Source organism: Taudactylus pleione, unplaced genomic scaffold (assembly GCF_031769625.1).
Source record: "Taudactylus pleione unplaced genomic scaffold, aTauple2 ptg000202l, whole genome shotgun sequence".
Classification (NCBI taxonomy): domain Eukaryota; kingdom Metazoa; phylum Chordata; class Amphibia; order Anura; family Myobatrachidae; genus Taudactylus; species Taudactylus pleione.
Genome location: NW_028284604.1, coordinates 10318314 through 10344387, shown reverse-complemented (window position 1 = coordinate 10344387; position 26074 = coordinate 10318314). Strand labels below are relative to the sequence as shown.

Sequence of the window (26074 nt, the reverse complement as noted above, 5' to 3'; positions counted from 1 at the left end):
CCCCCTTTCACACTAAATCGTCTACCCGGGAAATTCCCAGGTAGACCCCTTTCAGACATAAGTCGGGTTTTTCATGTTACCTGCCTCTCCTTTGCTTTCTGCCCCTCCTAGCCTATCCCCTCTCCGACTGCTGCTGATGTAATCAAAGTGCAGCAGTCAGCCGGCCAATCAGAATGCAGCATATTTTATTAGTAAATTTATTTGTTTTATTTCTTTTATTGCCCTGGTGGTCCAGCGGGAGTGCGGGTGGCCTGCTATGGCAGAGAGCCGCCGGCGGTCTGCAGCGCAGGTGGGTGTCCCCGGTGTCCGGCTGGGTCCTCTGTGTCGCTGACTCGATCTACAGCGACACAGCCACCGGCGCTGGGGGTGGTGAGTGGCAGTGCTGAGCATCCTATGGGACGCTCTGCCCTCTCAATGTAAAAGCTGCTTGGTGCAGCCCGGGAGTAAAATTCCCGGGTAGCACCATTCAGATATGAGCAGGATAATTTCCCGGGACTTGACTCCTGGGAAATTCCCTGGTGAATTGGAGGGACGGCTACCTGGGAACGTGTTCCCAGGTAGGTACCTTTCAGACATACACGAGATCCCGGGAATTTGGCCGAGACAAGCCAAATTCCCAGAAGTCTCAGTATGTCTGAAAGGGGTATTACACATAACGATACTGCTTTAGAACCTCTATACACTCATGCCTATACCTTCTGATATCCTGCCTATAAACCTCTAAGGATGACACTATTTTGCGTACGCAGTCATACAGTAAATAAAGACTCCAGACCTAGAACTTGTGGTTCCAAAGCACAAAGTATTATTCAAGTAAAAGTACAGTCAGTTACACGCTATGATCTAAGTACAATTTAGCGCAAAGGAATTAAACAGACCCAAGTACAGTTATACATACGCAGCGCTCTGGACCAGATGTAGGCATCAGCAAGAAACTCCCGTCAATCAGCATTCAGCACGAAGACTAGAAACCCAGGGTCAGAGCACACATATTTATACCCCCCCAGGAATAGACAACACAATAGAGAAGTAGGGGAGGACATATGTTACAAGGCATCTAACAGGTTGGTTCAAATAGACACAGTCCAGCCTCTAACAACTGGTGGTCTCTGGTTTCCCGCCTCATGCAAATCCTAACAGTTGGTCATCTAATGTACATTTTTTTTCTTGAAGTCTCTGCGGTCCATAAGTTGAGAATGCATGTTGCGATCTCTACATCGATGTTACCGGAATACTGTTGAAAGAGTACGCATCAGTACAATACCAAACCAGGCTTACTTACCACGTATAAAACCTTAGTTACCAAATAATCTTTATTTCACAGCAATTATAATAAATGAACATACTTAAATCTTATACCTTAAAGCTTATGGAACCTTGTATGTGAACATGTAATGTGTGATTATGCGGGGTTTGATGTAAAGACGCTGGTTAACTTGGGGCAGATGCGTGTGCATAAAGCTAATCAGCGTTTTCATACAGGATTTTATGCATTCGCTAATATGCGACTAGTTAACAGCGCAATTGTGCATATTAATGTGTGTATGAGAAATGGTGAAAGATGCAATCGCATGATGCTAATAGTAATATTGCCATATGTCCTTAAGTGTGAGTTTATCTAAAATGGCGCTTGGGCGGCCATTCGCAAAATGGAGTCTTGCGATCTCATTTCCAAGATGGCGTCTTGCGGCCAGTCGCAAAATGGCGTTGATGCGATCCAATTTTAAACTGATCTTGTCTCAGCTAATTATCCAGTTTCGACACATCATCAATGATACAATGTGTTGCTGATTTCAATTTCTTTGACTGTTCATCATGACTTGTAAATAACTGTATACAACTGTATCGTAATGTATCAAGTGTGATACCACAGTAGCTGGAAAATACCTTACACATAACCTGGTATTGTTAATATGGGGCAATTAATATAGATTGCTAAATCATATATGTAACATTATATGAGACTGAGTATTTTAAATAAACAATAAATCCAGTCTCAGAGAGATTCATATATTTAGTGGTGATAACCACAAGTTTTAAACACACTTTCTTATTCATTCTTTATGCACAGATCTATTTAGGTTTTTTTACTCTCTTTTAATATTTTGCCTTATTGGTAACCCTATGCAGTATTTGAAATTATTTCAATAAAGAATTATAACTTTTAACGATGTAATTAAATGCTCAATGTGAACTTTATATAAGTGCACCTGAATGAAATACTCCACCTTTCTCTTTACTTCATCAATGTTTTCAACTTTCTCCAGAATAAATGCGAGCCACCATATGTTGTCATAGACAGCTGTTACATACCCTCTATGGGACTATGGCGACAGCGCCGGTCGCTTAATCAGAGTGCAGGGTGCAGTGCAACTGCTTAGTCCTCACGGCTGTTTTGACTGTCCTGGTAGCGGCTGCAGGTGGCTGGAGGGTTATTTGAGCCCAGAAGTTACTGGAGCAATGCACTACTGGGAAAAAATTCCCATGAGACACGGCTGAGGGGTGAGATGGGCTTCTGCAATCAGAGCTCAGAACATGCTCATCCCATGCTCCTCTGACCTGTGGAGATCAGCAGCAGGCCCATGGGCTGTACCTTCTCTTCTCTGCCTGGCCGGATGACTGAGGCTGCCTTTCTTCACTAATTAAAGGCCACCCAAACCTCACCTGACCCGGACAACTTCTAGTGGTCCAGGGAAATGTAAAAGGCAGGCCTATTCAAATTAATTGAAGTGTCTTTCCACTTAAGTTTTAAAATGAGATCTTGCACAACTCTAGCTCAATTAGGTGAGCTGCAAAAGCAATTGAAAAAACTGTTTAAAACTGCAATTTTTTAAATGACAAATTTTGTTTTTAAGGCATATAACTTCAAAACCAGAATACATATCAGCCTAAGATTTGGGTGTTTTCTTTACACCTATGGCAGGATTTATTATACCAAATTTAATTGAAATTAGAGAATATAAGGTAGAATTTTTTTGGAAATTGTATTGATTTGATGTGGAATGATCCCAACGTTTCAGGACTAGTGTTTTTGATAAAAGGGCAATAGTCCTGAAATGTTGGAGTAATTCTCTGCCTCTTGTGGTGATTTATATACTTCTGCAGAGCTGCCTATCTTTATTGCATGTGATGGCATTGGGAGCAGTAATGCATGGTATGCACGAGAGTATGATTATGAATATCCAGTTGTGTTACTAAGGAATTAAAAAAACCACTCAGGATTAGATGCAATAGACCAATGTGTGTGTTGTGCAAACAGCCATTCCGCCTTACATTCTCATTAACCCCACCTGCAGTATTACCCACCACCTACTCATAATATGAGAAAATTACTAATATTAATATGAGTCTCATATGCAGTGCACAGATGGAGGATTGAACTTCTGAGTTCTGGACCAAGGGACTTGAAATCTCACATTAGCCCCTCCCACATATTGAAGTGTTCTCCCCAGAATTTTTTTACAGCTGAGTGGCATCAAGAAGTAGCCGGGTGGGGGCCTTTGCAATTATGCGTGCGCTGGGAAAAGGGGTATCTCCCTTATCAGTCCAGCCCGACAGGTCTCAGGCTGCTCCCCCACTGGCGCTCAGTCAAAAGTGCCCATTATGCAGTGCCCCCTGTAGTTATCCCCATATACAGTGCACCCTGTATGTGTCCTTTATACATTGCCCCCTGTAGTTTTCCCCTTTTATACATTGCCCCCTGTAGTTTTGTTTTGCCCTTATGCAGTGCCCCCAAGCTGGTACCAGCCCAGAACTTACCTTAACTTGCTTGCCGCTGCCTCGCTCTGACTGGATCTAACTAGATCCAGCAGGCGTGCGGGGCAGGCTACTCACGTCGTGGGTGACGTTATGACTTGGCCCGCGCACTGCATCACTGGGATCGCTTGCCTCTGAAGCGATCGGAGGCTTCTTTATCCTCCGGTCACTTCAGAGGCAAGCGTTCCACAGCAGAGGTCGGCGGGGAAAGTGCCTGGTGGTAGGCTGTTTCTGCCGGGCGATGCGCCCGCAGAAAACAGCCTGGGGAGAACACTGTATTGCTTAGAGGGAAACTTCTGCACATGTCTATTTTGTGACTTGCAGATCACATGGCATTCTAGGGAGCACACAGAGCATGTGATGTGGACCCAGCCCACTACATCACTTCCATTCAGAGCAGAAAGGGCAAATCTGTTCAACTGAATTCCTAATTACAAACCCGGCAGAAGGGGGAGGTTGGCCAGAGTCGCATGAGATGCACAAACGTATATAGAAGCCCATCTTCTACATTACCTAATTACATAATTACCTTATTACAACAGTTTTCAGAGCATTGTTTTGAGGCTGATTTTTCCAGTTTTTTAAACCCTTTTTGAACGTATAAAAATGCTACTGTTCTTTAAAAAAAAGTTTCCATTCACCTATCAGTGCCCCAAAAAATAATAGTTAGAACTTGCCTTTATGAAAGGGGATTATGGACCGATGCTGAACTGAACACTCACATTTAAGTAGTGTAAAATCTACAGATTTATGCTGCACGCCCCCCGAAAACACGGCATATGCACATTTACACTTTTTCTTGCAATTGATACTTGTGCTTGGTTGAGACTGGAGAGGCAAGATGTGGAGTTGCATGGGGCAGATAAATGTGAGTACATTAAGGGCATCCAATGAAGATGCAGATACCAGTCAGTAGCGTTTCAGGTGTACACACTGATAATGATGGGCTCCGGCACTGGCTAACAGTCTGTTTGCAAATTCACCTATAAAGCTGCGTTCTTCATTGACTGCGCATATAATATTTTGCAGGTTTGTTTAAAAAAGAAAATATTTTTGCTACTTTGTAGTATGCGATAAGGAGTATTATAAATTCAATATTATAGAGGCTTTATAAAATTAAATGAAACCTGATAGCTGATGCATTTTTTCACATTCAAAACAAATTGCAAAAAAAAACCTCTCTTGCTTATGACCCAGTTTTGTCATAAGCCAGTTTCTGGGTGTAAGTACGCCGGACACAAATCTGGATGCGTCTTGCAATGTGCACTCCTCATCCTATGGTGTAGTTCTATTTATTATTATTATTATTGTTGTTGTTGTTTTATCCATTTGTATTTTGTTAATCGTGTGGCTTTTTAGAGCTTAATTTTTAGACTTGTGACCAGCACAGAATGAGTTCCTTAGTCTTTTTAAGTTATACTTTCACACTAGGCTGTGACTGAAGGTGGGTACACACCTGACAGATATATCTGCAGATGATGGTCGTTCATACACACTGAACGGCCATCATGTGCTTGTGCCCTCGGGTCCCAGGGGCGTGGAGACACGCGGGGCCCCGGTAAAGAGGGGCGTGGCCTAATTGCAGAAGGTGTGGCCACGCCCCCTTGAAAAAAAAAGTTGAGTTTTGCAGCGGCGCTGCGCGCCGAGGAAAGGGGGCGCTGTGAGACCCTCAGCCCGGCGCGAAGCCAGTGGGAGGTGCGATCAGTGTGATCGCTCCCCCCTTCAGGCATAGGATATTCCTGTGGCTGCCACATCTCCCACTGCAGCCCAGCACACGCTGTGTGCTGAGCTGCTGCAGAGGGAGGGAGGAAGTGAGGGGGGGCGGCGCCAGATCTGGGCCCCTCTGGAAGCCCGGGCCCGGGTAAACTGTACCCGCTCCCCCGCCCTGTCGGGTCCCAGGGGACGGGACCCGGTGGGTGGGTCGGGGGCGTGTCCCACCCCTTCCTCGCTGCTGTTGCGTGTGTGTGTGTGTGTGTACAGGCGGTCTGCAGACCACCCGTACACACTTGCTGATGGACAGATATGTCTGCAGACCTATCTGTCCATCGGCTGTGCAGTACAGGCAATGCGATATGTCGGTGAACGCCGACGTTCACAGTCATCGCGGGTACACACTGGCCGACGGGCAGCAGATATATTGGCCGATCAAGGTATCTGTCAGTGTGTACCGAGCTTAAGTCAGTTGGCTGGTCATTAATATAGATTACATGTATGAGCTTATATATGTTTCTTTGTTTTACAGAATTCAAAAAGCATCTGAGTCATTGAAAACTTTCCAGCCTGCTGCGGATTCCAACTTTGAAGAATATTTGGTTGATGTGTCTAAAGAAGAAAATCTATTGACTGATCTGTCCTTCTTTAAAGGCAAGTTGGAAAATCTGCTACCCTACATCAGTGGCTGCACTACACTGTGTGTGTGTGTTTTTACAGCAGCTATGGGGGAGTGGACACCCCGTGCTCTCTGTATATTATGGATAGTTCAGGGTGGTGTTTCATATTGGATCAACTTGTATTATAAGTTTAGTGGTCTCTAATGCTGACACTCGCATACTTCTGTGCTTCTTAATATATTCAACTTGGCAAATGTGTTGATGCAAGTTTTCCTGTACATTGGTCGTTTATGGAAAACGAATACAGTGCAACTTGTCTTTAAAGAGTAATGAAAGGATGTTATGTTGGTGCCATCTCAGGCTGGTTGCAGCCCTCTGTAGCATTATATCCTCCCACTAAGCTGCCATCAGGTGCTCCTAAATGTAGCAGATCAAATTACCGTATATACTCGAGTATAAGCCGACCCGAATATAAGCCGAGGTACCTAGTTTTACCACAAAAAACTGGGAAAACTTATTGACTCGAGTATAAGCCTAGTGTGGGAAATGGCAGCAGCTGTTTGTGCCCCCAGTGGTAATCCCCCCTTTTAGTGCCCCCTGTAGTAATCCCCCCTTTTAGTGCCCCCTGTAGTAATCCCCCACTGGTAGTGCCCCCTGTAGTAATCCTCCCCTGGTAGTTCCCTCAGTGGTAATCCCCCCCCCATCACCCACTGCGGGAGCCGGAAGATGGCTCCCGCAGTGGGAGCAGCAGCAGCCACTGAGAGTCTGACAGACTCTCAGCGGCTGCTGATTACACCAAACACGCAGCTGCCGGCTCCGGCGGCTGTGTGTTTGGTAGTGTGTAGCGCTGACCGAACTCCATCCGGTCAGCGCTACACTTGACTCGAGTATAAGCCAAGGGGGTACTTTTTCAGCACATTTTTTGTGCTGAAAAACTCGGCTTATAATCGAGTATATACGGTATGTTTTTCTTTGTGGGGAAACCTACAATAAAGGCTGGAAATTGTGTTGCCTGCAAGAAACTACTGCTTACATCATTTTATTGTGGCCAATTCTGTTTCCAGAATGTATTGTGTAGTTCTTCAGATAAACATTCACTCACACTATTGCTCAACTTTAAAAAACCACAGATGCCGTTTATGCAAAATTCTGTTCTTGGTTCATCAACATGTTACATTATCACTATGGTAGCAGATCTTGGCAAAAGCTTGTTTGACATTTCCAAGTCTATTTAAAATCTGCAACTATGCAATCAATGCTACCAACTAATGCTTTCACCTAATACTAGAGATCAGACAAGAAACTTTTATGTAGAAATCTAAAAAAAAAATCTCTCCTAACTCTTAAACCACAACCGTTACTGCCACTGATCAAATGTTATTTGTTACCTCCTATTTGCATTGCTGTATGTATAATATATTCGTACATAATGTCAGAATCTGCATTCTAGATTTTATGAAGGCTTTGACATACTGTAATGTAACCAGTGCTGGAGAGATCAATGACTAAGACTACTTCTGTGCTTTTTAATTTAAACCTCCCCCTCCCACAGATGTAATTATTTGGTGCGAAATGAAATATGAAGTTGCATAGTGATTTTATATCTGCATCGTTGTATTATGACAAATGTGTTTTCTGTTCCACTTTCACTGTTAGTCTTTTTATTTTTTTATATCCTCAGCTCTAGATGTACCAGAAATAAATTTGAAAGAAAGCAAGATGTATAACAACGCCAAAATTAGCTGGCATCAGCCCAATGATTCTAGTCTTGCAGATGGCTATGTTCTTGAATACCGAAAGACTGACAAAAACGAAGATTCTTTATGGAATGAAGTTGAATCAGCCAGTACAAGTAAAGTGATTTCTGATCTGGACCTCAATAGCTCCTACTCCTTCAGAGTGCAAGGGCTCCGAGGCTCTGCTTGCAGTCCCTACAGCAGGGAAATCCTCTTGCACACACCACCTGCTCCAGGTACACCCTTTTTTATTTCCAAGAAGTGGAACTTCACCCAAAAATTGTATGTTTATCAAGTTTATGGGGGTGATTTGATTATGTGCAAGCTTCTATGGAACCCTTGTGTGATGTTTCCCCAGGAGGAATCTATGAGCCTAAAGCACTTGTGCAAGGCAAAAGAAGCAATGTTCACATTTGTTAACAGTTCCTTCTATAGCGCCTGCATATTCCGTTGCGCTTTACAGTTTGGAACACACAGTAATAATACTAGACTAGGCAATGACAGACCTACTTAAAGGAAAGAGGGCCCTGCTTGCAAGCTTACAAACTATGGGGAGATAGGCATTTATACACAAGGATATGTGCTATATATGCAGAATTGTGCGCAGGAGCACACCGTGGGAGGCTTTCACTTTTCTCCCCAGAAAATGTTTCCAGCCAGGTGGCATAAAGAAGTAGCCGGGTGGGGCCTTTGCAATAATAAAATGTTTTAAACCCTGACATTTATAATGATTTAAACGTGAAATAACATTTTATATATTCTCCTCTTCTTAGAGGCCCAGTCGTTTGCAGCTTTTTCATAATCAAAGTCTGTAGGATCTGGTCCCTCTAATGAAATCTGCATCACGTTATTTAGTGCTGGCACCACGCAATTTTATTTTTTATACCGCTCCCAGATAGTGTCCCCACTTGCAGGCTCCCAAATACTGTCCCCACAGATATATTTTTCAGCTCCTACACAGGGAGCGTATATGAGACGCCCAGAGACCACTTTTAAGTGCTCTACTATAGCTGCGCATCTCAGGAGGTTTGGTCAGTCTCCCTGTATACCTCTCCTTTGGTGGCCAGGTTATACAGCTCAATATCCTACTAAGCTTTGTCAACTACAAAAAGTACAAAGAGCCTATTGCAAATATATTGCTAAATGCATTGTATGTGACCTATGCTAGTTCTGCCGTGTTATACTGCCTTTATTTTTTTCTGAAAAAGCCTGTCCGTTATAGCGATCACTGCTGTTTCTCCTCATCCCTCTGACAGGGTATGGGGGTTTTTCTGTGTACTTCACATTTATTAGATATTTGTGAAGGTGGTCACATTGCATTGTTACCTTTTATACTTAATGTGCTAAGCGTAAAGGATAACAGGAGTTCATGCAGGTTTTATTTATGACTGTCAGTTATAACGATCACTGCTATTGCTCCATTTAACCCTCAACTACCAGGTGTGTGGGGGTTAAATTGTACTTCACATTTGCTTGTGAAAACTGAGTTGCCCATCCCCCTCTCTTAGAGACGTTCAGTTGCAATTGAGTGTTTGCTGAGGGGAGATTTGGGCTCTCTGAGTATACCTTTCTCCTAGGACCAAGGTATATAGCACTGGAATCCTACCAACTTGTTTGCTTCTATAAATTGATACAGTGCCGATTTGTAAGTATATTTGTATGTATGCATTGCACTTATTTCCTACCAATGTGTCCGTGATTTAGTGCCCGTATGCAAATATATTCTATACATTTTATGTGGCTTATGCCTAACTCTGCTGTTGAAGAAAGTTTTTTTTTTTTTTTTTTTTTTCCCCTAAGCCCCAACTGCCTGGTGTATAAGGTTAGAGAGTTCTTCATTTATTTTTATCTGTGAAGGGGGTCACATTGCATTGTTAACCCTACACTTGCTGTAGGTTACTTGCAATTATTTTCCATGTCTCAGGACAAAGGTAAACAGGAGACTTTTGTCACTGTGCTGGTTTCATGTAAATCCTGTGTAGCAGGCCTTTCAGGATTTCATACAAGATGGACTGTGTGTTGATTGTTATACACCATAACAGTCCACCTCGCCAGCACCTGTTCAGGGGTCACCTTGAATGTCCTCCTGGTTTCAGGTTAAGACGCAGTTACTGGATCGCTTATCAGCCTTCTCATTTCCTCCCACTTTTGGATTTCCCACAGTGATTACAGCCTGCTATGTTTCCTCTTCCCATACATCCTTCCTGGATGGAGGGTTATGTCCACAGTTCAGAATCTGGCTTTTTAGCATCTACCTATCTGCAGATGGTACGGCGAATAAGGCATCAGCCGTCCTAAGCATATAAATGGACTGCATCATCCTCTCAGTCCACCCTGCTTTCAGACTCTGATATATAATTTGAGGAGGAAGAGGATGCATGGGTTTCTCCCTCTGGGCCTATCTCGGAGAGGAGGAGCATCACTCGACAGTGGATGTTCCTCTGTAACAGGGGCGGTTAATTAAATCCTCATTATAGAAAAAGTAATCATTTGGAATAATACCGGCTCCTAAAGCCTAATAAACCTGGTGTTCATACACTGCAAGGTGATTTAGGCTGGTTTACCTTAAACTGAACAGCTTACTGAGCTTATGGGGGAAGCCTGGAACTCTCCAGATAACTGTTCCAGATTCCAAAAAGACTAGTCTTTTTACCCTCTCCCTCAGGGTGAGTGTATTGGATGGGAAATCCCCACCCTACTGGGGATTCTTGCGTGACGCTTTCCTAAAGGGATACTCCCCAGAAAGTTGTTTGCAACTCCCCATCAGATTCCATCTATGCCCTTGCCCTCTAGTAGACCATTCATGCCTTCCTAAATTCAGGGGCATTAATTCTGGTTCCTTTAGCTAACAAGGAAGGAGTTATTTCTCAAATTTTGTTTTGGGTTCAGAAGCTAAATGGGTCTCATTGCTCTATTCTGAATCGGAATCTCTCTACATCCATATGGCGACCCTACGGTCAATTATGCTGGCAATGGAACCTGGGGATTTCATGGTTCCCTGCACATATGGGATGCATATCTGCATGTACCTATTGCACTATTCCACCAAGGGGTTTCTTGAGTCTTGCTGTTAGTCAGCAACATTACCATTGCCATTTGATCTGTCCACAGTCCCTCAGCTGTTTACCAAGATAATGAGTCATGACTGCTCATCTCAGAAGGAGTCAGGATACTGCCATACTTGGACAACCTCCTGATATAGGCAGTCTACGAAGGTTTTACAACATCTCCAGCTGACCACTGCCTGCCTACAGAAGCAGGGCTGGGTAATCAATTGGAATAAAGTCTTCCCTTTCTCCAATACGGCAAATGGTAGATCTGGAGGCTCTACTGGATTCCCTGGCACAAAGGCTCTTTCTACCAGTGAACAAGTTTTCTGCTCTACATTTGAGGGTGTGCAGATGGCCCCACAGTCAGAAGGTATCCATTCACTCAGCAATGCAGGTCTTTGGGTCCGCGGTATCCACTTTTGACATGGTGGAACATGCCCAGGTGCAATCCAGGCCTCTGCAATGACTGATTCTCTCCTGGTGGAATGGGCAGTATCGTCTTATATGGTCCCAGTCGATCCTCCTCTTTCAGCAAGTTCGGTTTTCCCTACCATGGTGGCTGAAAACATCTCAACTGAACAATGGTTGCCCCCTTTTGGATTCCAAGGTGGGTGCTCTTAACCACGGATGCTGGCCTTCGTGGTTGGGGTGTGGTGACATGCCATCATACCTTTTAGGGAAGATGGACTACTCAGGAAAGTCAACTATCCATAAACATCATGGAACTTCGAGCAGTGTACTAAGCACTTATTCAAGCACAGGATATCCTAAAGGGCAGGCCTGTCCAAATCCAGTCCGACAATGCGACCACAGTAGCCTACCTCAGTCATCAGGGAGGTTCGCGAAGGTGATCAGCCATGAAGGAAGTTGCAAACGTTTTGGTTTGGGCAGAACATCCTCTTCTGGCAATAATCATCCCCGGAGTCCTAAACTGGGAAGCAGACTTCCTAAGTCGTCGGGACATACATGCCAGGGAATAGGCTCTTCATCCGGATGTCTTTCAGATCCTAGTGAACAAATGGGGACTACCAGAAGTATACCTGATGGTTTCACGTCACAATCACAAGGTCCCCAGGTATGGATCCAGAGACCCCTCAGCTGCCTTCGTGGATGCTCTGGCAGTAAGATGGGACTTCAATCTGGCGTACCTATTTCCTCCAATCTCCCTCCTCCTAAGGATCATCAGGAAATTCAAGCAAGAGGGCGGCACAGTAATACTGATAGCTCCTGCTTGGCCCAGACGCCTTTTGGTTCACTGACCTTCAGAGTCTCTCCATAGACACTCCATGGCCTCTTCCTCTAGGGCCGGACCCCATCTTACGAGCCAAAGGATTTTACTAGCTCTAATTCAGATGATGCTTATGGCACAAAATCCTTCCTCTGCCCGCATCTATTACAGAGTATGGCTCTCCTTTATTCCATGGTGTTCCCATTGAAAATATGACTGTACAGTTTTTAGGGTCTCCCGAGTGCTTGCTTTTCTCCAGGCTGGGTTAGACCTCAAGTTAAGAATCTGCACTATAAGTTTAATTTTTTTATGAAGGATCGCCCCCCTGCCTGATGTTAGAACATTGTTGCAGGGTGTTCTGAGGGTTTAGCCTCCCTTGTCCCCCCGGTAGATCTGTGGGATTTCTCTTTGGTTCTCAGGGCTCTACAGGCTCCCCTATTTCCACCCCTGAACTCAGTAGACCTCAAGTGTTTGATGGTGAAGACAGGTTTTTCTTCTCGCCATCTCCTCTGCCCGTAGGGTCTCTGATTTGTCAGTATATATAATTTTTTTTATTTATTTTCCTACTAGGATAAAGCTGTTCTTTGTACCATGGTGGGTTACCTTTCTAAGGTAGTATCCTGTTTTCATGTAAATTAAGAACTTGTGGTTATAGCCTTCCAGTCTTCAGACCCCTTTGTAGGTGAAGCTTCTCTGGATGTTGTACGCGCCCTCCATATCTATGTGGATCATAAGAAATCCTTTAGGAAATCGGACTCTTTGTGTTATATGGCTTTCACAAGCGAGGCTGGCCAGCTAACAAATAGACTATGGCTAGATGGCTTCATAGTATGATTTCTCAGGCTTACACACAAGCTGATCTCCCAGTTCCAAACAGTGACAGCACATTCTACTCGTTCTGTTGGACAATTGTGGGCGTTTTGACGTGGTCCTCTGCTGAACAATTGTGCAAGGCAGCCACATGGTCTTCAGTCCACACTTTTCTCAGGTTTTATGCCTGTTATACTTTTGCCTCTCAGGATGCTTCCTTTGGGCGCCAGATTCTTCTTCTGATCAGGAGCATCCCCACCCTTAAGGCAACTGCTTTGGGACATCCCCAAGGTAATTCCTGTGGACCCTATGGAACCTGAAGAAGAAAATAAGAGTTATGGAATAACATACCTTTTGTTAACTCTTTATTTGAGGTCCATAGGGTCCACAGGACAACCACCCTAGCGCACCTGGTTGTTAATGGGTAATCTTTTTACTTATGTATTTCAAGGATTCCCTCTTCTTAGTGTTTCTGGTGTACATTGTCCTTCCTTCCCCTGCCTTGGGCTTGATTACAAACTGAGTGCCTGTAGCCCAGGGAGGGGGACCCAGTGCATCCTGGGAGCTAAAGCTTCTAACTGTTTGGTGCCTGGATCACTCCAACCACATACCCAAGGTAATTCCTGTGGACCCTATAGACCTTGAAGAAAAAAGAGTTAAGAGTTATGGTATAACATACCTTTTTGTTATTATTTTATTCCCACACATGGAAGGTTTTTTTTCCTCTCCAGCACTATAGCTGCTCGATCTCAAGTAAAGATGAAGTGTAACCTCCATAAGTTAAGTGTTCTTGTCTGGGGAAAATCATTTATAGAACACAGAAGCCTAGCGTTCCACTGATTGTGCACAGCGTATGTAACAATCCTAAAGTAAATTACATGCAGATGGAACTGGGGTTAGGAGTGCTGCAGCTGTTTCGCTTTGTATATTAAACAAAAATCTTTTTCATCTTGCGCATTGTTAGGAGTTTTTGCATAAGACTTGCTTATAACTAAGCGTTATAACGTTTCCTAAACCGTATATCTACAAACTGCAAATAATGTGACCCCACATAGCAAAAATATGATATCACTGGAAAACTATCTCAAATCTTCTTCTGTGTTTATAAAAGAGCTGTAACTTGAACGATTTTTATTTAATAGTACATTGTGAAGGCATATGCTAGACATATGTTAAATCTTTCTATACATCATTTAAAGACTTATGTTCCACCCCCCTCCCCCCGCTGCATCATTATTGGTCCAGCTAGACCTCCCCACACGACCACTGATGTCACACTAGACCCCCTGCAGTGGCCATTCCTCTCAAGTGGTGATGCGGGGAGATTGTTACATTTTATAGGAGGCCTTTTGGGAGAAGATAATGGGTTCATGGAACAGTCAGTTCAATGTTTTTGAAGTGTATGGTAACCTTTCCTAGCATAGTTTATTAGGAATACTATGCATATATGTTTGATATTTACATTTGACAAAGAGAAACTTGGCACTGTATATTTTTCCTTGCATAAAGATTAAACACACTCTGACCCTTCTTTAGAACCATAGAATAAGGAGCTGTCGTCTTCCTGGTCCATGCCCGGCATAGCAGCAGATAGCCGAGTGGACTGGGTGCACTCTGCATGCCACTAGCTGCACCATAGTGATGTAATCATATATTATATTTTTCTCAGATGTGTTTAAATACAAATATTGTATTTAATATACAATACCGGTGTCATGTTTTTTATATATATATATGTGTGTGTGTGTTCTCAATCTTTGCTGTTTTACATTACTATGCTTTCATTTTTCTTGCAGTGTTTAGTTTTCTGTTTGATGATAAATGTGGATATAACAAGGAGCATATCCTGCTCAATGACGGAAGGGACTCTGTGGAGAGCATGGCCGGGCTTCCCCTGCTGCTTGGGGCAGAGCGTGTGCAAGTAGGATCTTATATGTGCCTTGATTATATCATTGGTGACACTGGGATCACAAAGGGAAAACATTTCTGGGCCTTTACTGTAGAACCGTACTCCTACATGGTGAAAGTTGGCGTTGCATCTGATATCAAACTCCAAGAATGGTTACATAATCCTCGTGACATTAGCAGTCCAAGGTAATGTATAATTTTTATGCAGCTGAACTGTCCATGTATTTAACTTTTTTTTTTTTTTAATGTATATTACTGTGCCCACCTTTATACCAAGAGTTGGTGTTCAACCCTATAGTCAATGGCTATTGAGATGTAATCGCCTCTTATTGAATAGCTCCAGACAGCCCTGTCTCGAAGAAAGAAAGTAAAAAAAAAAAAACTCCTTGCACCAGAAAATTGCTTGGATTCCCCGCCTACCCAAATTACCTTAAGCTAAAAGCTGACTGACATTGCTGCTGTTTGCCCTGACAGACTAATGCAGCCCATACATCACTAGCCCGATTCCCCAATCTCCTAATCTCTGGTGATCATCAAAATCCAACATGTTGGAAATCCTAAATCGTGGACTGATTTTTTTGGTTGGAATTAGTGATCCTTATACATTGCCTTTTTTTTTTTTTTTTACAAAATTATGGCCAAAACATAGAATTTGTTCCAACTGATTGTATTGTATGGGCCCCAACAGGCTGTTCTTAGGGATTACCTTGATAAATACAATTCACTTCTAAACAGGTGGGGGTGGAAATGTGAAATAGAAAGTTTTGGACTTTGATTCTTGAAGGACACTTCTAGTTGCCATATTAAACTATTTATTTAAACCATTTTACATTTGGAAATTTTGTTTAGGGTTAATTATATGTATGTTTTTTTCAGAGTAATAAATTGGTGGATGTTCTTAACAACCATTTGTCACTTTTAGGGGGGGGGGGGTATTCAACTAGTTGCAGAATTTTTGCTATTCAATTAGGTGCGGGGTTTTTCATTTGAGTGCTGGGAGATTTTTTTGCGCACCTCCAGGGCACAACCAATTTTCCCTAAAATACAGCAGTGTGTGGAAGTATGTTGTGTCAGTGTATGCTAGTATGCGTGAGTGTGTCAGTGTATGTGTCTGTGTGAGCCCCCCCGGAGGCAGCAGCAGGGAGCATAAATCTCCCAGCAGCCCCCTCGACTACCAGCAGCCCTCTCCCCAGTGCAAATATGAAGGGGAGATGCCCAGGAGCCGTGTAGACCACTGGAGAGGTAAGTAGTTTTTTTATTTTTTTTGCACCGCTGTGTTTTCAGTGCATTTTTTTTAAAATGAATACCGCGGATATTGGGAGTGCGCATACTCGCGGTATTTCACAATTGAGCGCGAGGTCAGCGTGACTTTTTGCGAGGAAAAAAAACTCTTCCAATTGAATTTCTACCTTTTGCATACCCCAGCATTCATTTTTTCCACACAGAATTTTTTTTTTATTGAATTGGGTCAAGAACATCTATTTAAAACTTATCCAACACGATGTTAAAATATATAATAATTTTTTATACACTTCAAATTAATGTCTGTTTAAAAAAAAATTGTCTGGTGATACATCAGAATATCTATCATCGGGACGACTTTCCCCAGGGGCTGCTCCCCTCTGCAACCGCCGGGTTTACATGGGGAAGGGGGGGTGGCTGAGGGCTGGGAGATTGTCTTCCATAAGCCACTGAGTGGGCGTTTGACTGGTCTCATTGTTTATGACCATGTTGGGTAACGCACAGCCTGGTGCGCTCGCAAACAATGCGAGCACACCAGGCAAGTCATTAAAAGCATGCAGTGCATGTTGCCTATTGTTTCAGTTCTTCCTCTAACTAAATATATAGGAGCTGATACTGTCAGAGGGTTCTTTAAAGCACATGCGCTAGAAAGAACGTGGCAACTGCGCATACATATGGATTGATCCATCCTTCGATGTACCACATTATCTGTGAAATGGAACTGATCAGTCTCATGGGAGTGTTTGCGAATGAGCCCTGGTGTTGGCAGACACACCCACAATGTGCACTATGAGAGGATGTCCATTTCAGACAGATCTTATGCACCCGGCATGGGGCTGGTGTAAAGGTGGGTACACACTATACAGATATACCTGCAGATGATGGTTGTTTGTACACACTGAACAACCATCATCTGTGCCTGCCCGCAGGTCCTGGCGACCAGGGGCGTTTCCCGGCTCCCTCCTCGCGGCTGGCGCTGCCCTTACACACCTGCCGATGGACAGATATGACTGTAGTAGACGTAGGTACAGTGGGGCTGGATAGGCTTAGGTAGTTGTGCAGATGATTTTTAGTATACAAAGGTGGATTCTTCAATTACCATAAAGTAAGCCAATAGGCGCAGCCAGTTGTAAAAGCGAGGTTGCGTCCACATAAGAAATGTACAAATAATGCAAATTTCTTTTTATTTTTCCAGATATGATCAAGACAGTGGCCATGACAGTGGCAGTGAAGATGTTGCCTTTGATTCATCACAACCTTTCACCCTGGCTACAATAGGAATGAGGAAGTTTTGTATCCCAAAGGCCTCCAACGTTTCTACTACTTACACAGAACGTGTTCTTCCCCTTCCCAGCCGCATAGGTGTTTGTCTGGACTATGATAAAGGCAAAGTTGCGTTCTATGATGCAGATAATATGAAATGTCTTTATGAGCGGGAAGTCGACTGCATTGGAACCATGTATCCTGCTTTTGCAATGATGGGTGGAGGAGTAATTCATTTGGAGGACGTCATCACCGCAAAACACTTGGATTATTCTTGTGAAATGTAAAATGCTCCTAAATACTAAATGAATACGTTGCAACAGATGTCTTTAGTGAGTTGTTTGCACCTCAGTCGTTTCTTTTAAATGTCATTCCAGTGTGTGCGTTTGTGTGTGAGATTTAAGCTGAAGGCCACTGGAATTAGCCTTCTACCCAGGTATATTTGTTCGTTTTTGTCTCCTCTTCCAAAAGGGCTAAAGGTATTTATGTTGAAATTAAACTTTCTTTTTTTAAGCTAATAAATATATTTTAATATCTAGAACTCTACAGTTCTAGATTGTGGATTGTTTTAGCTGTGTCTTCTGAATGACCATGCCTATCCTTTTTAATCAGGAACATTTTTAAATGTTCAAGAGATTTAATTGAATTGTGAAGTATAAAACTTTTGTTATAACCTATGGATTACATTTCTATTCCAATACAGCCTTTTTAAAGTCCTTTCTATGTAGCAGTGACCACTAGATGGTAAAATTGGTGTAAATGTATTCACAGATGGGGAGTTTAAGGTGAAATGAGTGGTATTTATTTATTTATGGTCTGGCTTCAGTCTGAAATCGCCAGCCACTGACTCTTACTTAGTTCACTTGAATGTTTTCTGAAAAACACGTTGTCATTGTTTTTTTTGTTTTTTTTATGTACTATTTATGCTGTACGAAAATCTTTTAGCCTTATCCAGCATTAGCAGAAATCCTAAATAACCAAAAAAACACTGGGCACAATTTATATTACACTATAGGAATGAGTGTTGCACATAATAAGTTAGAATTTGTAACTTGCCTTTTGAGGGGGATGGGTGTTGCATGATAACATGGGACTTATCTGTAAAAACTCAATGAAAGGAAGTATATTTAACCCCATCATGTCCCTGTAGGTCCCAATAATGCCTGCTCTTTTCAGGGCTCTTAGTCCACTTCTGGGGATGGAAGTGGTCAGTGCAGCTTGACCAAAAACTGCATCATTGTCTTCCATTTGCTTATATTCAAGATCATGAGTGAACTTCTCCCCAACTACATGTATCCCATGCTCTTCATGGAGGACCCCCCCTACTCCCACACTAATCTTCTGTTCATATCCCTTTCCTTTTAAAGGCACTATAAAATTTGACCCCTGTACTTTATGAATAATAGGTCAGTAGCGTAACCTTTAACACACTTAAATAAGAAAAACACAATTTAGGAGGATTTTAACACTAGGTGTCTAATTTTTCCCCCCTTCTTCTAAATGGCTTTGTGCCGTGATGTACACCCATATTACAAACTGTATTTGAGTTTTACGTTTTTGTTTTTACACATTTGTAGGTTTATGGATAATTAAATGTAACATAGAAGTAGGTTTCTAACAAGGTGGGCTGTGAAGGATGTAGGCACATCAAGTGCAGCTTGTGAGTGTTCAGATCTTGGTATGTGATTCATGGAAATACTCTATGCTCAGCGTACTGTTTCTGGTTTTATGCATTGCTGATAAATGGTTTAAAAGTACCAAGGTTGATTTTAGTCACTCGCCTTGGTTATATGGCACTTTATCGCATAAACTTTGCACATACTATGCAAGGTTAAAGAAAAATGTGCAATTAAGCTGCTACACTAAAAAATATTGGGTACTACTGTAATGAAATATATATTATGCGGTTCTTGATTCCCCAAGAAAGCTTTATTATTAAGTCATTCGAAAGTAAAATTACTAAATGTTTCTGTACTGGGTTTTTTTTTTTTTTTTTTTTTTTAGTATTAAAATTCCTTTTTAAAAAAAAAAAAAAAAAGTGGTATTCTTGTCTCTATTCACTGAAGTAATTAATGTGCTAGCCATAGTGGTCTCCTTGACAGTGATGTATGTAATTGTGATGGTATGGACAGTATATAAAGTTATTATTCATGATTGTCCTTAAAACAAAGCAGTCTAGATTTAATGGCAGCTTATCTGTGTTTTACTACCTGTCCGTCTCTGAAAAAATACTTTTTATTGCATTAAAGGGATAAAGTCCTCTTACATTTCCCTCATATATTCCAATTAATACCACAATACTTCTCCCTATTAATCTCAGATTACTGCTGTTTGCTGAATACTGAAAGGCTGACATAGCCCCTTTAGAACTCACAAAGGGGCTATGTATGCTCAGGGGTTCAGAGTGTGATAAACCCGTGTTAGCTAAACTATCACTTTGCTTTCTGGGCAGGACCAAACCAGGGAGCAGTTACGTGTATTGATAGGAGATGGCCTCGTGTAGTGCAGCCGTCATGCAGTGTGAGTGGGTACAAAGGATTTCCAGAATTCTTTGTGTCCTACTACAGAATGTGAGTATTTAAAAGAAAAACCTAAAATACTGGATTTGCTCACAATAGGCCAGGTGGTTACTGTTCATTTCTTGAACAAAGACAAGATATCTGCGTGCTTCCATGTGACTATCTTGGAACCATGCAAAATGGCTGCTTATTATGTGTTTATGTAAAGACCTCCTAAAATGGTGAATGAGAGAATTTTTTCATAACCTCTATTTCTTGTGCGAGCATGACCACTAGTCAGCAACACAACAGCGTTTAGAATATCCACAAAGTCAGGGATAGGTATTACTTCTCTCCTTCCAGGTACCTCATAATGCATATGGTAACACTGACTGAATTATCACCTGACTAGGCCCCTCAGCTCCTTATCTTTTCCCTAACTTACATCGGTCCCGTCCCCAACTCCTCCACCTCCTCTTATATTCCTCAATTATAAAAGCAGAACAACATTAACAAAAGATTAGAGCTTCCTTATCTTTGCACTTAATTTACAACCTATTTTCTTTTATGCATAACTTCCTTATATTACTCTTATCATATGTAAACACCTGATTTGTACTTTGTTCTATCTTGAAAATAGTTTTTAAAGAATTAAAGATAATAAACAATAATAGTCAGGATCTCTGGTCTTCCCTACTGAAATGCTAGGATCCCTAATGCTTATGATCCCTAAGCCCTGCAAGGAACCCATGATGTGTCTAAATTATTTCTATGATGGTGGCAACTCTCCAGCCTCTTGATAAAGAACTATCTGGAAGGCTTTGTTAAAGGCAGCCAAACTACTGACAACACTTCTTAATTTAGGGCGCTCAAAGTTTTTACATATGTTGAATGTATGACTCCAAGATGAGACGGCCTGTGACATCCTTCACTGGTTCTACCAGACGCAAGTACTAAAATCTGGTAGAGCCATAATGTTTAAACCAGTTTTAAATTAAATTCATTCTGATCAGAACTGCAACAATCCTCTAATAATTTATCCTTGGCTGTTCAGTCAGCAAGCTCTCACTATACCGGAAGAGGGAGGAGTTTTAGGGCCTGATATTAACGCACATCTGCAATGGTTTGCAATCTGTGCATGCGCAAGTTTCGTTCTGCAACATCACCCACGGTGCCCTGGACGCTGCAGCCTGATTGACAGGCTGCAGGAGTTTGGGGGCAGGGTGGCAATGGGGAGCATTTTACAAAATGGGGGCAAGTCAGCCCCATTTTGTAGGCGTTCTGCGGTCAAGGTCTGCGTCTTAAGATTTATTGGACTCTCCAATGTGATTACACTGGACATACTGAGTAACATCCGGAGTCCGATTTGTCATGCAAGTGATCCGATGTTGCGTCCTCGGATGAAGCGGCAGATCACAGAAGATGGCAGGAGGTGTCTTTTATATAGTTGCATAATTTTGCACAGCTGCTGTTTCAAAGGCGCAGCGGCTGTGGGAATTGGCGTACATCTCTGAATTAGGCCCTTAATACACAAAATTTTGATCTACCACACTGCATGTTTTCTAGATCACACTTGCCATTGGTCCTGGCCACCTAGAGACAAATGATATGAAATGTGTGGCATTCACTGGCTAATGTGATGTTCCCAGGACCTTTGTCCTGCTTACTCGGATGTATACTTGAAAAGGAAAAAGGCAAGGGGTAGTATCGTGGTGCACTGGTCAATATGTCAAAAAGTTAGAACCTAAAGGTTATATTTTATTAGTAATCATTAAAATATGGTACCACAAAGGAATTTGTTTAAAATGTATTTAAAATAATGTAAATAGAGAAGAAAATACAGATTAAAAAGATATGCCAGTGGTCTAATCACACCTTGATCGCACGCCTCAAGATATCGTATTGTTCACTTTTTCTGTCATGTCCTAAATGAAACAGTGCTATGATAATGTATCAGTCGATACCCATTTTAATTGTCCCAATTTATTGTATGAAGTTCTAATTAAACTATTGAGAGAACAGTTTTTTTTATACTTTTTTTTTTTTTTTTTTCTGACTTGGGCAGACTTATCTTATCTACAATGATATATACATTTTCACTATTCAGAGCATTACATTCTGAATTATAGAGGCAATATAGGGCCTATTCATCACTAAAATAACGGCAATTAATGCCATTTTCCTTATTTACCGTTATTTTAGTATTCATTAACACACAACGCAGGAGATATCACTGATATCGCCTGGTTAAGTCCGTCTGCGTTAATTTCCACACTCCCCATACATTAGTATGGGGATGCAGAAATTTAGGCTATTCATCAAATTCCGAAAATTATGTATTTTTGGAATTTGATGGTGTTACTACTATATGCCACTCTCAGGCTCTACTGCGTCCAGAATCGACATCGCGTCCGTCTCTGAATCAGGCTCGACACACAAATATCGCTAATGATATGAAAAATAGAGTTGGCGATGATGAATTCCACAAAAGACAATATTTGAAAAGAATGCTGGTAGATACCTCTATCGAATAACAAGCACCGATAATCATAACTGGTACAGAATATTTATTAATTGTGTCTATTTGTCATTCCACACATGCAGTACCAGCGGGGACATCACACTACTATACCCCAAATAGGCTAAACCCAATCCCTTATTTTGCAGGGACAACTACACTCTGTTTAGTACACAAAACCTTTCTCCAATTGTCGGACTTGACTAGATACAGGAACTTTATATCCCAATATTCAATGGTAATGCAGTCACATACCTGTACACAGAGTCACTCTCCAATATTCAGCACAATATTTATAAGTGCATTCTATTAACGTTGCAGGTTGTTCTCTGGGTGGGTACCATGAACGTTGGTGTGCATATAGCAATGGTTACAGCTGCAGTCTATCTCTTGAATCAAATGTCTCGAGGCTTTTGGCTGCTACAACTATTGGAGCTGTGCAGAACTGTTTCTATCTCCTATGTTGTATGCAGGTTGAGTCTCCCATATCCAAATATTCCGAAATACGGAATATTTTCAGCGTGACTGAGATAATGAAACCTTTGATTTTTGATGGTTTAATGTACATAAACTTTGTCTAAGGCACAAATTATTAAAAAGATTGTATAAAATAACCTTCATGCTGTGTGTATAAGGTGTATATAACACATAAATGCATTCTGTGTGTACATTTGGGTCCCATTTCCAAGACCTTTCATTATAATATGCATTTATTCCAAAATACGGAATATTCCGATATCCAAAATACCCCTGGTCCCAAGCATTTTGGATATGGGAGACTCAACCTGTACTGGGAAAAATCAATATTGCTGTCCACAGAGACATGGAGTGGTGTTTAAATAGCAATAAGTACACCATCCACAATTCTCTTCTGGCAGATTACTGCAGATATTTATCAGTATAGGTGTCACTTAACTGTATTGTATGAAATATTTACTCATCCATTTCTTGCTAGAAGAATCCTCCCTGCCATTCACCCAGAACCAGAGATGACTCCCCTGATCAGGGATTAGCATGAAAACACCCAACTCTGCAAATACTGGGCTGGCTCTCCCAAGGAGTCAGCTCCTCACCACTGTCCACACTGCCTATTCTCTCACAGCAACCTGCTCTCCAGCCACAGCAGAGACTAGCAACTGTCTATCAGCTTCTATGCCGTCACATTCTGGCAGTCTCACGTCCATACTGTATACTCTCAGGCAGCCTCCTGGCTCCGCTACCTTTCCTCTCATACAGGAACTGTGTTTTGCACCAAACTAGCCTCTTTTAAAGACTCTGCTCCATTGTTTCCTGCCGGACCACGGCACCCGATGAACTCCGTCCCTTGTCATGTAGTCATTCCTTAAGAACTCCCAGACAGGGCTAATGGCCCTCTTGCAGCCCAGTGGCAACCATCTTTGTATAGCCCATGCAGTGAATCTATCTTGGGTAGGCCCCTGTGAAAATAGCTCCTGAGATCTCCAGGACACTGTTGGCCAGGAGAGAAAAGGGGTTGCACTTGAACTAAAGATAAAGAGGGATAGTTGAATATGGTGCAGTCACAAATTGATAGCTATATTGTTCAAATGTAACTACTACAGGGAGCAATAATGAAGAAGCACAAAAGATACTGGCAGGTGAAAACAAATAGGGAGTGTCTTTGTGTCCAGCACCCTTGTTAGGTAAGTGGAATAAGGAAAGGAGCAGAACTGTTCCACTAGTAGACAGCAGTTTAAATGGTCCAGTTCAATGATAATGCTGGACCAATTATATGTAGAGAACAGTCTATCAACAGGTGTGCAGGCTCCCAATCTCCAGCTGGTTCCAATGTCAGCAAAGCGAGTCTGGTTCCCAGCCACTCACAACAGAAAAGATGCAACACAGTCAAGTAGAAAAGAAGCAACCGACAAACTAGATCAGCAAAGAAGGTCCTCCTTAGCCATGGCAACAGAGGTGATTACACTCCACAGCCCACTCCAGAGTCGGATCGGCAGCACATTGGAGGTCGTCACAGGACGGCCGGTCTGTGACAACAATCAGCAGGTAGGAGAGTGCAGAGATGCAGCTTGATTGCCGGAAGTTGCCAGGGAGGGGAGGCTCACAGGTGATAGTCTGAATTACATATGTAATTGAATTATCGGGGTCCCCGTCCAGGAAAACCAGGTATGCAGACCGGGCAATGGGGAAGAAACAAGCTGTGTCCCTAAAAGTGCCCCCACACATACTTTTTGGACTTTTCATCCAATTAGGCCGATTTCGACGAATCGTGACGATGAATCGGGTAAAAAAAACTCAAGTCGTGAGTTTATACTAGCGAGCACGATGCCGTTGCGCGTCCCCACTCGTCGTACATTGCATCCTCTGATCTGCCGTGCTGTAGAGCAGATTAGCCAACCATGAACACGATGGAAGCCGATCGTGAGGGTTTTTTTCCCTCACGACGAATCATACGATTCATCGTACAATGCGGAATTTGACTGACAGGAGCCTGGACACGCCCCATCACCATCTTGTGCAGCATCATGTATGGAGCAAGACAGTCGCACATTGAGGAGCCTGCACACTGGATTCTTGTTTTGGACAATTTTTGGTGAGTATTTGTACAGTTTAAATACAACCACACTGACCACCAATATGTGCTCCCCACTGCCCACTGGAATGAGGCGGCGGTGGCTGGGTCATGCATTAAGCTCCCACTGCCCACCAATGTGTGCCCCCAGGTAATAAATGCATGACCCAGCCACCGCCCGCTGGAATGAGGCGGGCGGTGGCTGGTTCATGCATTAAGCTCCCACTACCCACCAATGTGTGCCCCCTACCTAACCACTAACTTGCAAACAATGTAATGGGGCTACCTAATAATTAGAAAACCAATAAAAAAAATGTTTAATAGCCAAAAATATTTAATCAAGATAAATACATTCCAGGAAGATTATTCATATTGAAATAACATATATTAATAATAAACATGTATAAAATCAATTCAATACAGAAATATTTTTTTAAGTAATATTACCAAAAAATAAATAAACATATATTTAACAAAATAATCACCATACATTATATTTAAAAACACATCATTTAAAGCTAGGGTCTTCTACCTTTTGGTCTACAGCTGTTGTGGAACTACAGATCCCAGGATGCCCTGCCACCCACCCTTGGGATATAACAGCATGTTAAAATTGTTTTTAGGGCATCCTGGGATCTGTAGTTCTACAACAGCGACAGGCCCAAAAGTGAAAGACTCATGCTGTCAAAGAAAAGAAAAACATATTACCAATAAATGAACACGACATTCCTGTTAAAGAAAACACGATTACAATACCATACCAAACCTTTAAAAACCTGCACAAAAGAAAATATTAAAACAAAAAATGTGAACTATAACAACATTAAATTTTTATAACCTGTAAAAAAGAAAATATTAAAACATTAAAAATGTGAACTATAACATTACATTTAACAAAACTATATACACAAATATTTAAATGTCCTTTTTTTTTTTTTCTTCTTCATAGATAATGTCCATGGATTCTGAAAATGAATTTGTTACAGGATTCATTGAAATCCTGCACTCGAAAGAGTGTCTGTGGAAGATCAGTTCTCGGAAGTACCACAACAAGTCACACAAGTTGGCCGCACTAGAGGAACTTTTGGAGTATACGAAAAAATACATATCTGATGCAGACCTGAAAACTGTACGGCAAAAGATTCAAAATCTCAGGACAGTGTACATCAAAGAAAAAAAGAAGGTGG

The 26074-nt window shown here is 42.1% G+C and overlaps 1 protein-coding gene across 2 annotated transcripts in view; it reads left to right on the top strand.

Annotated features, from left to right (window-relative positions):
* Positions 1-19297, top strand: part of TRIM36 (tripartite motif containing 36) — a 58355-nt gene extending 39058 nt beyond the window's left edge. For both annotated transcript variants that reach the window (XM_088477726.1, XM_088477725.1), the window contains 4 exons: positions 5999-6120; positions 7768-8058; positions 14707-15004; positions 17256-19297. In XM_088477726.1, the coding sequence (XP_088333852.1) occupies positions 5999-6120; positions 7768-8058; positions 14707-15004; positions 17256-17610 (1066 nt within the window). In that variant the 3' untranslated portion in view covers positions 17611-19297. The remainder of the gene's footprint in view (positions 1-5998; positions 6121-7767; positions 8059-14706; positions 15005-17255) is intronic.
* The last annotated feature ends 6777 nt before the right edge of the window (positions 19298-26074 follow it).